The 12,712-nt window shown below is 55.0% G+C and overlaps 1 protein-coding gene across 12 annotated transcripts in view; it reads right to left on the bottom strand.

Annotated features, from left to right (window-relative positions):
• Positions 1-7,452, bottom strand: part of FMNL2 (formin like 2) — a 108,934-nt gene extending 101,482 nt beyond the window's left edge. For 10 of the 12 annotated variants that reach the window (XR_015289316.1, XR_015289317.1, XM_086897999.1 and 7 more), the window contains exon 1: positions 7,236-7,449. Coding sequence is in view for 10 of the 12 variants with exons in the window: in XM_086897999.1 (XP_086754125.1) it covers positions 7,236-7,352 (117 nt within the window). In the remaining 2 variants the exon portion in view is untranslated. Of the gene's footprint in view, positions 1-7,235 lie in introns of all 12 variants that reach the window. The other 2 variants (XM_086898000.1, XM_086897995.1) reach the window with 2 other exon arrangements.
• Between the last annotated feature and the right edge of the window lie 5,260 nt (positions 7,453-12,712).

The raw sequence follows: 12,712 nt of genomic DNA, 5'->3' as shown, positions 1-12,712 counted from the left end.
TGCCTGCAGGCACTCTGCCCTGCTGGTTTTAAACTCTAATCTTCTGGTGACCAAACAAAAATCCCATTTGTGCCTCCCAGCAGAGGAAAAAACCTTCCAGAGCCACAGCTCCGGTCTCCTGCTGTCCCCACACCTTCCAAGGACATGGAAAGGGAGCAGGAAAACCAAGCTCTTCTCGTGTCTGGCTGCCTGCACGGGGAATTGTTTTGATCCTGATCAGAAAGTGCTGAATTCAGACCCAAGAGGCAGCCCAGATGCTTAAAAATAAACCAGGGCTGAAGTGCTGCCTCATTAGCATGTTCTGCATAATTCATGTGCTCGTGCTGGGGAGAGCTCTCCAGCCCCAGGTCACGGTGCCAGAGCTCCAGCTCGGATTCCTGCGGGCACAGCCGGGTGCCAGCCTGTCCTGCCAGGCCCAGGCCAGCCCAGCAGAGAGGCAGGGCTGGCTGTGGAGCACAGAATCCCAGAAATCTGGGTTATTCCCAGAGACGCTGCCCCTGGATCCCTGCAAGTGTCCCAGGCCAGGCTGGACAGGGCTTGGAGCAGCCTGGGACTGTGGCAGGTGGGATGGGATTTCAAGTCCCTTCCAAGCCAGACTGTGCTGGGATTCTGTCACTCTGGCCTCCTGCCCTTTCAGACGGATATTTGGGATATTGGGAAGGAATTCCTGTCTGACAGGGTGGGGAGGACCTGGAACGGAATTCCCAGAGAAGCTGTGGCTGCCCCTGGATCCCTGGAAGTGTTCCAGAGCCGCTTGGGGCTTGGAGCAGCCTGGGATGGTGGAAGGGGTGATGTTGGATAATCCTTCATGGCCCTTCCAGCCAAAACCCCTCTGGAATTCTGTCTCTCTGGCCTCCTGGCCTTTCCCAAGTTGTGTCCTGGTGCTCCAGGGGTAGAAGGGATGGTGATGGCAGCAGAGCCCCCAGAGCTGGCCCATGTCCCCAAAGTTAGGTGGGAATTGGACAGGAATTCCTCCCTGTGAGGGTGGGGAGGCCCTGGCACAGATTCCCTGAGCAGCTGTGGCTGTCCCTGGATCCCTGGAAGTGTCCCAGGCCCTTGGACAGGGCTTGGAGCAGCCTGGGGTGGTTTTGGTGCAGAAGTGGCACCGAACTCTCCTGCTGGACATCACCAACTCTGACAACTCGTGCACAGAACCTGCAGCAAACCACGGGATTTCCCATTCCCTGAGCCCCAAACCCACAGCAGGCACTGGTGCCAGCCCTTCCAGCTGGGCACACAAACCTGCCCCAGAGCCAGCCACTCCCCACAGCCAGCATCACAAACCACAGCTGGGACAGCAAAGGAAAAGCAAAACTGCAACCAATCCCAGAGATTCTCCACCTCCAAAGGAACCCTGGGCTGTGCTCATTCCCCCTTCCCAGCTGGAGGAGCAGCAACAGCCTGGAAAACCAACAGAAAGCTCCGAACTCTGAGTGGGTTTGGGGGAAAAGGCAGGGATGGCACCAGGTTTGCCCCTCAGGAATCTCTCAGTGAGCAAACTGAAATCAGTGAATGTCAAAAGTTGGTTTCATTTCAGGATGGATGCCCCTGGAGCGAGAAATGAGGAGGAAAAGCAAAGCAGCTGCTCCTGCAGGGTCCTTCACCCACCCAGTGAGGAGCTCCAGACCTCACTGACAGACTGAAACCCCTGCTCCTGACACACTGGAGGGAAAAAAGTCATTTCTGGACTCAAAACAACAGCAGGACACTGCCTGGTAAAGCAGGGGTGCTGCTGATACCACATGGAACACCAGCCCAAGCCCTCCTGTGGCTGGAACACCCAAAATTCCAGCAGGGAAAAACCCTCCCCTTCTCCAAAGCAGCTACCCAACCCCAGGCCAGGGTCTGATAAATCCCCACACACACCTCCACGTGGATGCTTCATTCCAAAAGGGCTTGGAGTCCTTAAGAAGCTCCTGAACCATTCACAATCTTCATCCAACAATCCAAAAACGCAGTAAAAACACCCAAGCGCTTCCGAAAACGCGAGGGGAAGTCAAACATTTTGCTTTGGCTCTGTCACCTGCTGGGTTCTCTGTGCCCTTTAAAACCTTCTCATGCAGCAGGAAAAGCTGAAGTGATTTTAAAACCAAAGACTGAAGGCAGCCACCCGCAGCTCCAAGTCGTTCAATCACCCATCAAAAACTACTCAAGAGCTACTGATTGATTAAAGCCGGCCCTGGAAACTCCGAATTTCATCTTGCACCTCTCCAATTCTTTCTTTAGCATCACCCACGACGTGGGGCAGTACCCAAGAGAGCGTTTCACGGCTCGCTCGTGCATGACCTTGCTGGTGGAGACAAAATAAAAATAATAAAATCCCTTTTATCTTGCACACAAGGTTAAGGAAGTCGATAGAGACGTTTGATATCGGCGCTCTGAGGAAAGAGGATGGGGCAGGTTAAAGGTAAAGGCAGAGGTTTTGCTTGACCTGTTGTGGTTCACCTTAAATCAAATTTAATGGGTAATTTAGAGGGTTCATCCCTCCACCATCAGCTAAATTAACAGGATTATCTGGCATGGAGAAATGGTACACCCAAAAATATATTCATCTACATCAGCCCAGCCATTCTTCAAGTATTCCAGGTTTCCAGGGAGCTGAAATTAATTTCAGCAGAGTTACCAGCAGCTAAATACCCACCACAGCACCCTCCTATCCCAGACACTCAAAGGAAAAAATCAGTTGGACAAAAACGTTTTCCTGTGATGTCTGGGTGGAAAAACTTACAAATGCCATGCCCTGACCGACAGAAGCTGGGCAGAAGCGTCACCACGCGGTGCTGCTGTACATTTAACCCCTCTGAAATGTATAGATTTAACAATGGGATTTATCAGGTTGTTTCTGTCACTTCAACGAGACCCTGAGGAAAAACCCCAAGGGCAGGAGCCTGGCAGAGCTGAGGCCCCAACAAGGAAAGCCCAAAGGTCTTTTGGAGATCTGGATTTTGGAAATCTCGTTTTCCTGAGGATTCCTAAACCTCCTTTAGTGTCTCCCACTGCCACCTGTATCAGGCACCTCAGGATCTCAACTCAAATCCATCCCAAGGGTATCCTGTTAAATTCAGGGATCACAACAGGGAATCCAGTGCCCCACCAGAGCAGGGGAGCTGATCCTATCCCACAGAAATCTCCTGCAGCCCTGTCGTGCTCCGTAATGACTTGCAGACCCTAAACAATATACACATTTATATATATATTTTATAAAACAATGCCTAATATATCTGACAATGAGGAAGGGGAGCAGCTGGGGAACATTAAGGGTTTTCACACTGAGCTCCCAAATCCTTCGTCAGGAGACACTCCAACTGCCTTCCCTGGGATGGAGAACGACCAAATCCAGCGGGAAGAAGGGAATTCCAGCAGGAGGAAGATGGGAGCAAAGCAGGGACAGGTAGGTGCCTTCCCTGGGGGTGGCAACACCTCCCTCACCCTCTGGCCAAGCCTCCATCCCCCAGAGCACAGAGGAGCCCTTTGTGCACCCAAACCCCACTCAGAGGGGGTAAGAGGATATTTCCTGTTAAACTCACCGCGGATTTGTAATCCAGCAGTCAAATTATGTCAATCACAGCTCATTAGGCAGCGATTTCCCCTGCCAAGCCCGGCCTGGCTGCTTCCTCCAAACCACGTGGCATCTGCAAACGTGCAGCCCTGTGCCGGGTTCAGGGAGACCACCCTGCTGCAGGAGCTGGAAATGTGGGACTGGCTCCCAGGGCTCGCGGCTCCGGTGCCACCGCGTCTGCGGCGACTCTGGCACCCTTGGTCCGCTGAGCTGTGGTTTCCTCCGAGCAGCGCTGCTCACCAGAACTGAGCATTTCTGCCCACGTGTCCAGAGGGAAAAGGCAGGGAAGGAACACTGGGGAAGGGATGAGGCTGGGATGTTCCCAAGGGGATGTGCCAGAGCTGGGAGCTCAGAGTCAGAGCCAGAGCTCAGATCCAGTGCAGCCAAATCCAGAACTTGGTGGCAAAGCCACAACCACTGCCTCCCTGCACTTCCCATTCCTGTGGAATCCCGAGAGAAGGGAATTACTTGACAGGAAAAGGGGAGAATTCCCATCAGTTTGAGGGGATGGAAGAAACAACACTCAGTTCACAGCCAGAAACCTGGATCTCTCTTGGCTTGCCCACATTCTCCTCCTTGAAGTACATCCCATCATCCAGAACACACACAGCGCCCACTCCTCGGCAGCACGACTCGACTCATGAACCACGGCAACACATTCCTACATTCCTACATTTCTACATTTCTACAGCCAAATCCAGCCAGGGAGACACAGATCCACAGGAAAACCCCCAGGTTCCTGCCCAACAGACCCCGAGGAATGGCACAGCCAGAGGTGCCACCCTCCCTCCTGCTGGCTCGGGACATCCTCGGGAACGGCACACGGAGCACGGCCTGGAGAGCTTCACCCAAAAAACATCACCGGGAGCAAGGCCCATCATCTCCTGCAATTTATGCACCTCAAGGAGGATCAGGAGGCAGGGGGGTGACCAGGTGTGCTCCAGGTGACCAGGAGGGTGTTCCAGCTGACCAGGAGGGTGTTCCAGCTGACCAGGAGGGTGTTTGAGGTGACCAGGTGAGTGTTCCAGGTGACCAGGTGAGTGTTCCAGGTGACCAGGAGGGTGTTCCAGGTGACCAGGTGTGTATCTGATATGACCAGGTGAGTGTTCCAGGTGACCAGGAGGGTGTTTGAGGTGACCAGGAGGGTGCTCCAGGTGACCAGATGGGTGTTCCAAGCAACCAGGTGGGTGTTTGAGGTGACCAGGTGTGTGTCTGACATGACCAGGTGTGTGTTTGACATGACCAGGTGGCTGTTTGACATGGCCAGGTGTGTTCAAGGCAAACAAACCACCGCACCAGAGCCCTTTCTCAACCCAAAATCCTCTGCCAGCCCAGCAAACACAGGCTGGCACACATCCATCACCTCCAGGCACAACATCCTCTTGCTGAAGGGACTCCGGAGATCCCGGAGCAGCTCAGGACAGCACGTTTGAATAAATAATAACAATAAACCAGTTGGTGTCACGGCACTCACGGTGAAATCACGGCCAACCCGTGCTCTCCTCGTGGGTCTGAGGGCCAGGGCTCCCTGCTCTGCACGAGGGGAGAGAATAAAACTTCCAAATGCACGGGAGGGACCTCTCCCTCCTGCAATGGGCACAGCCCTCCCAGCACGAGGGCTGGAGACCTGCACACAGCAACTCAACGTGTTCATCACCGTCCCAATCAGCCCTGGGAATTCCATCAGAGATATGGAAATTGGTATTGTCAGCACAGCCCTGCGGGACCTCACCAGGGCTCAGTGTGCCAGCAGTGCTTGTGCCAGGCTAATTTCTTAAGACAGCACATAAAGAAGGTGAGATTTAGTCTTATAACCTTCAGCGTCTCCTTCTTCATTCTCCCATCTCCTGACTCATTCTCTGTCCCCACAGAAAATATTCCTCATGGTTTTTCCCCTAGTCATTCCTTTCTGGTTAATCCCTGCCCCTCTCCAGCCTACCCCATTCTGGGGTTTGACCAGTGGCACAGTCATCTCTCCCTCAGAACCACAGAGAAAACAAAATAATCACAGCCCGGCACTTTATTCTTTCACAAACCAGTCAGATATTTCCTGGAAGCTGCAGCAACACCAGCCATGCCTGGCTGGCTGCAAGAACAGCATGAAGGTGATTTTTGGTGGTGTTTGAGTCCCATCTTGCAGCTTCCCCCAGCAGGAGAAGAAATCAGAGGGGGAAAACGCTGCCACGCCGTGTTTGTACAGACTGCCCACCTGCACAGCCAGCCTCTCCCTCCAGCCAAGCTGCAGCACTCATCCTCCCAGCCTTAATTGAAGTCCATCTTCTAAATCCAGAGGCCACCCCCTCCTTGCAGGCACCTCAGGAAATGACAGGCTGTTATCTCCCGTATTTACCTGACACGTTTCTAACGCTCCCCCAAATGACGTCTCAGCCTTTTACTGATCCCATCCATCAGCCCCAACCCACAGGCAGCGATTTCCTCCCGCAGACGGAGCCGGGAGCCCTCCTGGTAGCCACAGCCGAATCCAGACTGGATTCTGAGCCATGTGCTGCCTGCGGGAGCATCTCCCATCTCCGGCTTTCCCCAACAAGAGCAAGGCGACACCAGGCTTTTCTCCACTGTGCCTAATAATCGTAACATCTCACTCGCCATTTGGCTCGTCCGTGGGGGTTCCTGACTGAATAGGCTTATTCTTTTCTTAGACATGATAATCTAATTGGGTCTAACCAGAAATAATCCCCAACACACAGCAGTTGTGAATCCTCTCCCAGCGCCGGGAGCGCTCCAGGGAGCGGGGGGGCGGCTCTGGGATGCGAGACGGGAATTACCCCGGCAGCTCCGGGCTTCCCATGGCATTACAGCGAGAGCCGGGCACGGCACGCACATGGAGCCTCTCTCCCCCCCTGCTCCCCAGCTCCCGCTCCACACGCGAACGCGGCTCCCGGCAAAAACAGGCGGAAAAGAGACGGGCTGCGAGCCTCGAGCCGCGGTGGTACCCCGAAGGGAGCGGCAGGTTTGCCCGGGGAAAGCTCAGCCCTTCCAGGGAAGGACCCGTCCGTAAATGAAAACGCCGCTGCCCCGCGGGGAGAAGCACCGAGGTGTCCCGGCCAAACGGGACGGCGAGAGGAGAAAGCCCGAGGTGTCCCGGGGGGCACAGAAGCGGGGTGTCCCTGAGGAGCTGTGGGTGTCCCTGAGGAGCTGTGGGTGTCCTCTGAGGAGCTGTGGGTGTCCCTGAGGAGCTGTGGGTGTCCCCTGAGGAGCTGTGGGTGTCCCCTGAGGAGCTGTGGGTGTCCCTGAGGAGCTGTGGGTGTCCCCTGGGCAGCTGTGGGTGTCCCCTGAGGAGAAGGAGCGGGTGTCCCCCAGAAGGAGCGGGTGTCCCCGAGAAGGAGCAGCGGGTGTCCCCAGAAGAAAAGGAGCAGGTTTCCCCCAGAAGGAGCGGGTTTCCCCCAGAAGGAGCAGCGGGTGTCCGGAGCAGCCGCGGCCGATCCCGGCCGCTCCCCGCGGGCTGTGCTCCCCGGCCCCGGGAGCCGCCCGGGCCGGGCCCCGCGGGCCCTCAGGGGCTGCCGAGACAAAGAACCGCGGCCCCGTCCCGCGGGCGGCACCGCCCCGCCGAGCCCACCTGTGCCCGGCCGCGGCTCCCGAGCCAACTTTCCTCCGCTCCCCCCTTCCCCCGCCGCTCCCCCCTTCCTTCCCCGCAGACAATGGGGCCGGCGCTCACCAGCACCACGGCGAAGCGCTCCTCCAGCTCTCCGGGCTCGGGCATGGGCAGCTTCAGGGGGACGCTGTGCGCCCTCAGCTCCGTCTGCTGCGCGTCCACGCTCCCCGCGTTGCCCATGGCGGCCGCTCCGCGCTGCTCCGCGCCCCGGCCGGGCGGGCTCGCCCTCTACCACCGCGGCCGCTCCGCCGCGCCGCCGCCCGGCATGGCTCGCCGCCCTCGCCCTCCTCCCCCCGGGGCGGGCTCGCTCCGGCTCCGGCTCCAGCCCCGGCTGCGGCTCCCCCGCATGCCGCCCGCACAAAGCCCCGCTCCGCCCCCGGCCCGCGGCGCCATGGGACTCGTAGTCCCGCCGCAGGCCGGGGGAGGGACGCGGGAGAGGGGTGGGAATGGCTGGGAAAGGGTGGGAGAGAGGGGGAAAACGGGGGGAAGGGGTGGGGGAGACCCCGCCGCCTCCATTTTGCGTCGGCGGCCGCGCTGGCACCGGCCGGGAGCGCCGGGACACGGGGAAGGGTTTACACCGGGGGCAGGGAGCGGAGATCCGGGAGAAATCCTTCCCCGGCAGGGTGGGCAGGCCCTGGGTGCCCCCGGATCCCTGGCAGTGCCCAAGGCCAGGCGGGACATCGGGGCTGGAGCAGCCTGGGACAGGGGAAGGTGTCCCTGCCACGGCAGGGGTGGCACTGGGTGGGTTTAATGTCCCTTTAAATCCAAACCAGATCTGTGATCCTGTGATTAACTCCAGACCTCTGCTATGGAGAGCCGTGGCCCTGCTGCTCGCTGTAGGTGCCCCAGGACAGGGGTCCCACTCGTTCCCGCTCATCCCACTGAAATCAGGACAAACGGGGTGATTGATCCCCGAGAATTCACCGCCCCGACAGATCCGAAGCTGAGCTGAAGCTGCCTGGCTGTAGCCAGGAGGTTCATCCTCCCCAGCATTTCAAACCTGCCCGTTCCTCAGGTGTTATCCCCCAGTTCTTCATCGTTCCCTGCAAGGTCTCTCCAAGGCAGGGTGTCAGCATCCCCCCAGGAATGCAGGGGAAACACGAGCCTGGAACCCTGACCCTGGGAGATGCCAGCCCATCTGGTGACTGTGCTGTCCTCACATCTGGTTTAATCCAAAATCCAAGACCTCATTCCCTCCTGTCAGCCCCACCTATCCATATCCCACTTTTAGCATTCCATTATCCTTCCAGGGAAGAACGATTTTCGCTCAGCTCTCACCTTCACGACAACACTTGTGCTGCTGCCTCTCCCCCTGGCCATGGAAACTATCCACAGGGAGATTAATTTTGGGGGAAAAAGCAAGAGGATAAACATCATTGTTCGGAAAATGACCATTCCTTCATTTCCATTCTCTGGGATAAGAGTTGTGCCAGAGGCACGGCTTAGGAAGTGCCGCAGGAGCGATGTGCTGGGAATCCTGTGTGGCAGCACACGCAACCCTGCAGAGGAAATCTGTGGAAGTGACAGGCAGCTTTTCTCTGTGTGAGCTCTAAACCCACTGCTAATTAAATGTGCTCGTTCCAATTAAAAAGAAAATACATAAAGATGTAATACATCCATAACTGGGATGGGGAGAAACTCCTTGTCCTGGCTCGCTTGCCCATGGAGCATTAGGACATGGCCTGGGATCCCGAGTGATGCCAAAGGTGTGGATTTCCCACTCTGCAGGCCCCAGGAACAGCTCAGAATTTCATCAGCTGCTTTGATAAAAGCCTAAAAATCTTGCGACATCCTCGCTAAACAAGGGTTTAAAGCCGGGCGAGCTCTCGGGAGTTAATAACGACGTTACTGCGGACAGTGAAGAAAACGCTAATAGATACTTTGCCCCGTGTCTTTTATCTAAGACTATCACAATTCTTTGAAAGATTAATTAGTTAATTAAGCTTTCACAAGAGTGCTGTGAGATAAGGGAGCGTTAGAGCACCACTGATAAGAGAGGAGGGTCATGGAGCAGTGACTGAAGACAGTCCCCAGCAGAGGATCCTTCTCTCTCCCAGCAGCAAATCACCAGCGGGGCTTTGAATTACCTGTGATGACAAACTCACCCCAGTGCAAGGATTTTCCCTGTCAGTAATTCCCACCATGGAAGCACTCAACAGTTTCCTGATGATCCTGGTGGGTCATTTCCAACTCAGCATATTCTGTGAATCGGCATCTTCACATCCCTCTGGACTCCAGGAGACCTCGGGGAACGGGGAGATGCTGCTGGCCACAAATACCTGGGACAGATTGGGAAAATTGCAGGAGAAACTGGATTCCTGAGAAGTCAAAGGCAGCTCTAATTCCTGCTGTGAGGCATATTCAGGTCAAAAAAAAAAAACATTTTAATGAAATTAAGCATCCTTACACGCAGCAAACGTTTAACATCAATGCAGCAAAGCAAAGAATTTTTTTAAAGGATGATTTTTAAGCAATTTGTTGTTGTCTGTAACTGGGATGTCGACATTTGCAAATGCCAAAATTAGTGTGGGTAGGTAAAAAAAGGGAATTGCAATGCAAAGGAATTATTCTGGGGTAAAAACTAATAAACAAGGCCTTTGTTTTCATATTTATTTATTCAAATAAAAGAAGCAGCTACACAATGTGCTGTTCCCAGAGCTCATCCCAGGCTCCTGGGCTGTTCACACCGGGTGATGCCAACAGGGAATTCTTGGGACTAATGGCTATTCCAGCTTTGCAAGGGCTCCCTGCCCCGAGCTGTGTGGAATTGCCCTGCAGAATGAGACTTCTCAGCCTTTCCTCGAGGTCTGTTTGTCACCAAAATCTCCTCATGAAAAGCTGGAAGTTTGGGGTCGACTCATTCCTAAATTCCCCTGACCCAGCTGGTTTTTTGTCACCAAAATCTCCTCATGAAAAGCTGGAAGTTTGGGGGTGAGTCATTCATAAATTCCCCTGAACCAGGCTGTAATTATTTATCTACAGAGGGACCTCTGAAGGGAAAAAACTGTTTTGTGAGCCCTCATTTTCCCTGATGCTCAGCACTTCTGGATGGATCCCGAGCTGCTGCTTCAGTGGATTTCCAGGTGATCTGATAAAAGCTGGAGAAGCTTTAGTGAGCAGCCACATTTCCAGATTTCCAGATTTTCAGCTGAGGATGTTTCATTCATAATAAAGATGTAGAACACCCCTAAAGCCCAGCCCTGAGCTGAGGGAGAGGTTATTGATTGCAGCTCACCAATGCTGAGCTTGCCTAGGAGAGGGGCTTTTCTCTAACAAATGGAAAAAGATACAAAAATCATGGGCTGCTTCCTGAGGACAATCTTCTCAAGGAAACCAAGTTTCTGCAGGAGCTGCAGGCTGGAAATTCTCAGCCCCAGCACAGTGAGTTGTTAGCTTCATATCCAAGCAGCTCTCTCAATTTTCTCTGCGTGCTGGAAATTAAATGATCAGCTTTGGGTCTGATTTCCTTGTGCCCTGCTGGTGTCACTTCCAACTCTTGTGTGGATCAGGTGCAGCTCCACCAGAGCCAAGTGCGGTGTTGTTATCGGTATCCCACCCAACCCTGCCCTCCATCCCTCATCCCAAATCCCTCTCCAGCTCTCCTGGAGCCCCTTCAGGCCCTGCAAGGGGCTCGGAGCTCTCCCTGGATCCTTCCCTTCTCCAGGGGAACATTCCCAGCTCTCCCTGGATCCTTCCCTTCTCCAGGGGAACATTCCCAGCTCTCCCTGCATCCTTCCCTTCTCCAGGGGAACATTCCCAGCTCTCCCTGGATCCTTCCCTTCTCCAGGGGAACATTCCCAGCTCTCCCTGGATCCTTCCCTTCTCCAGGGGAACATTCCCAGCTCTCCCTGGATCCTTCCCTTCTCCAGGGGAACATTCCCAGCTCTCCCTGGATCCTTCTCCAGGGGAATGTCCCTCCAGGTGTAAATTGAGTTTAAAACAAGATGCAAAGCCGGAGAACACCCAAGGAACAGCGGGATGTGAAGATGAGCACCTGGAGCTGGAGGACATCTCAGTGGATCCTCACATTCCTGTCCATGCTGAGATTCCCAGTGGGATTCAGCCCAGCCAGGAGCTCCTTCACCGCTCCTTGGCAGGAAGACAGGCAGACAAAACCCAGCCTTGCCATTCCCAGCAAGGAACAAATGCCGAGGAAAGTGAGATAATGGAGCAGAAAACAGGGCTGGGGAAGGAGTCAATATTTAATAAATCTGCAAAGTGAGAGCGCAGCAGCAGCGAGACGGAGACAGAGGCTTGAGGAGATGCTGGCTCTACCAACTCCCAGAAGATCCCTGTCCCTGTTTTCCCTGGAATGGAGGGGCTGGAGCTCAGTCCCCAGCTGGACAATGCCAGCCCTTGTCCCCGGGGCAGGAGGACAGCGCCAGGCGCTTCCACGTGGGCCCACACACCAACACCCCACGAGTTCCCATTGCTTTCCCACCAAAGAACTCCCCAGGATGCTTAGGCAGGAGGAATAAAACAAATTTGATTTTTTTTTTTTCAGCTGATTTTAGAGGCCTTAAATGGGTTTTCAGAGCTCACGAGATAAAATACGGATCTCAATTTATGGGGCTGATTCACAACTTTTGTCTCCCAGCAAGGCAGGGGAAGGGGAAGGATTTGCCAGAGCAGGAGTTGTGCAGTCCCTGGAATCGCCTTTTCCAGACCTTTAAATCACATTTTCCAGTGTCACCAGCTCCCTTTAGTGATGTTTCACCACGGTGAGAGCTCCCAGCAGAGCTCCTCAGCCCACAGCTCCCATGCAGCCCGTGCTCCTGGGATGCTCCATGGACACTGGACATGAATTACAAAGCCATTCCCTGTGTCCTGTCACTCCAGGCCCTTGTCCAAAGTCTCTCCCCGTCTTTCCTGCAGGCTCAGGCATTGCAAGACCACAATCAGGTCACCCCAGAGCTTCTCTTCTCCGGGGACCCAAAAGGTTTTGTTTAATGCTAAATTAAACAAAAAGCCAACGATGCAGGCTTTCCCATCAAACAAACATTTCCCCTTTCCAACCAGCTCTGAACATCTCCTCTCCTGCTGCAGACAAGGAGAACAGCAGTTCACCCTGAATTATTCACAGGGCTCCCTTTGGCTGAACCCAGCCGAGAGGGAATCGCTGTGGGATGCAGGGAGCAGAGCTGCTGCATCTTTAATAACTCCTCCAAACAGCCAGCTGGGAAAGCAGCAGGGATGGAACTGCCCTGTCACCTTCTGGCCCACGGCACAGCCACGGGGATGGCTCTGCTGTGCTGGCACTGCCAGGGCACCTTTGCCATTGGGAAAGGCACATCCCAAAGGCTCTGAAAGGCTGGAGGGGTTGGTCAGAGGGGGTTTGTGGGCAGCTCAGGGCACCCCCTGCCTTAGGGCACTTCTGTGTGGGCAGCTGCACCCACAGAGGTGACAGAGCAGTGGAGATGAGTCACTGCTGATGGAGCACAGGGGAATGGAAGGGCTGGAGAGCTGGGGCAAAGTTCAACCTGGCTCCAGGGAGAGCTCTGAGCCCCTTGCAGGGCCTGAAGGGGCTCCAGGAGAGCTGG

The sequence above is a fragment of the Cyanistes caeruleus genome, chromosome 7 (assembly GCF_971803275.1).
Source record: "Cyanistes caeruleus chromosome 7, bCyaCae1.hap1.1, whole genome shotgun sequence".
NCBI lineage: Eukaryota > Metazoa > Chordata > Aves > Passeriformes > Paridae > Cyanistes > Cyanistes caeruleus.
This window is presented reverse-complemented; position numbering and strand designations above follow the sequence as displayed.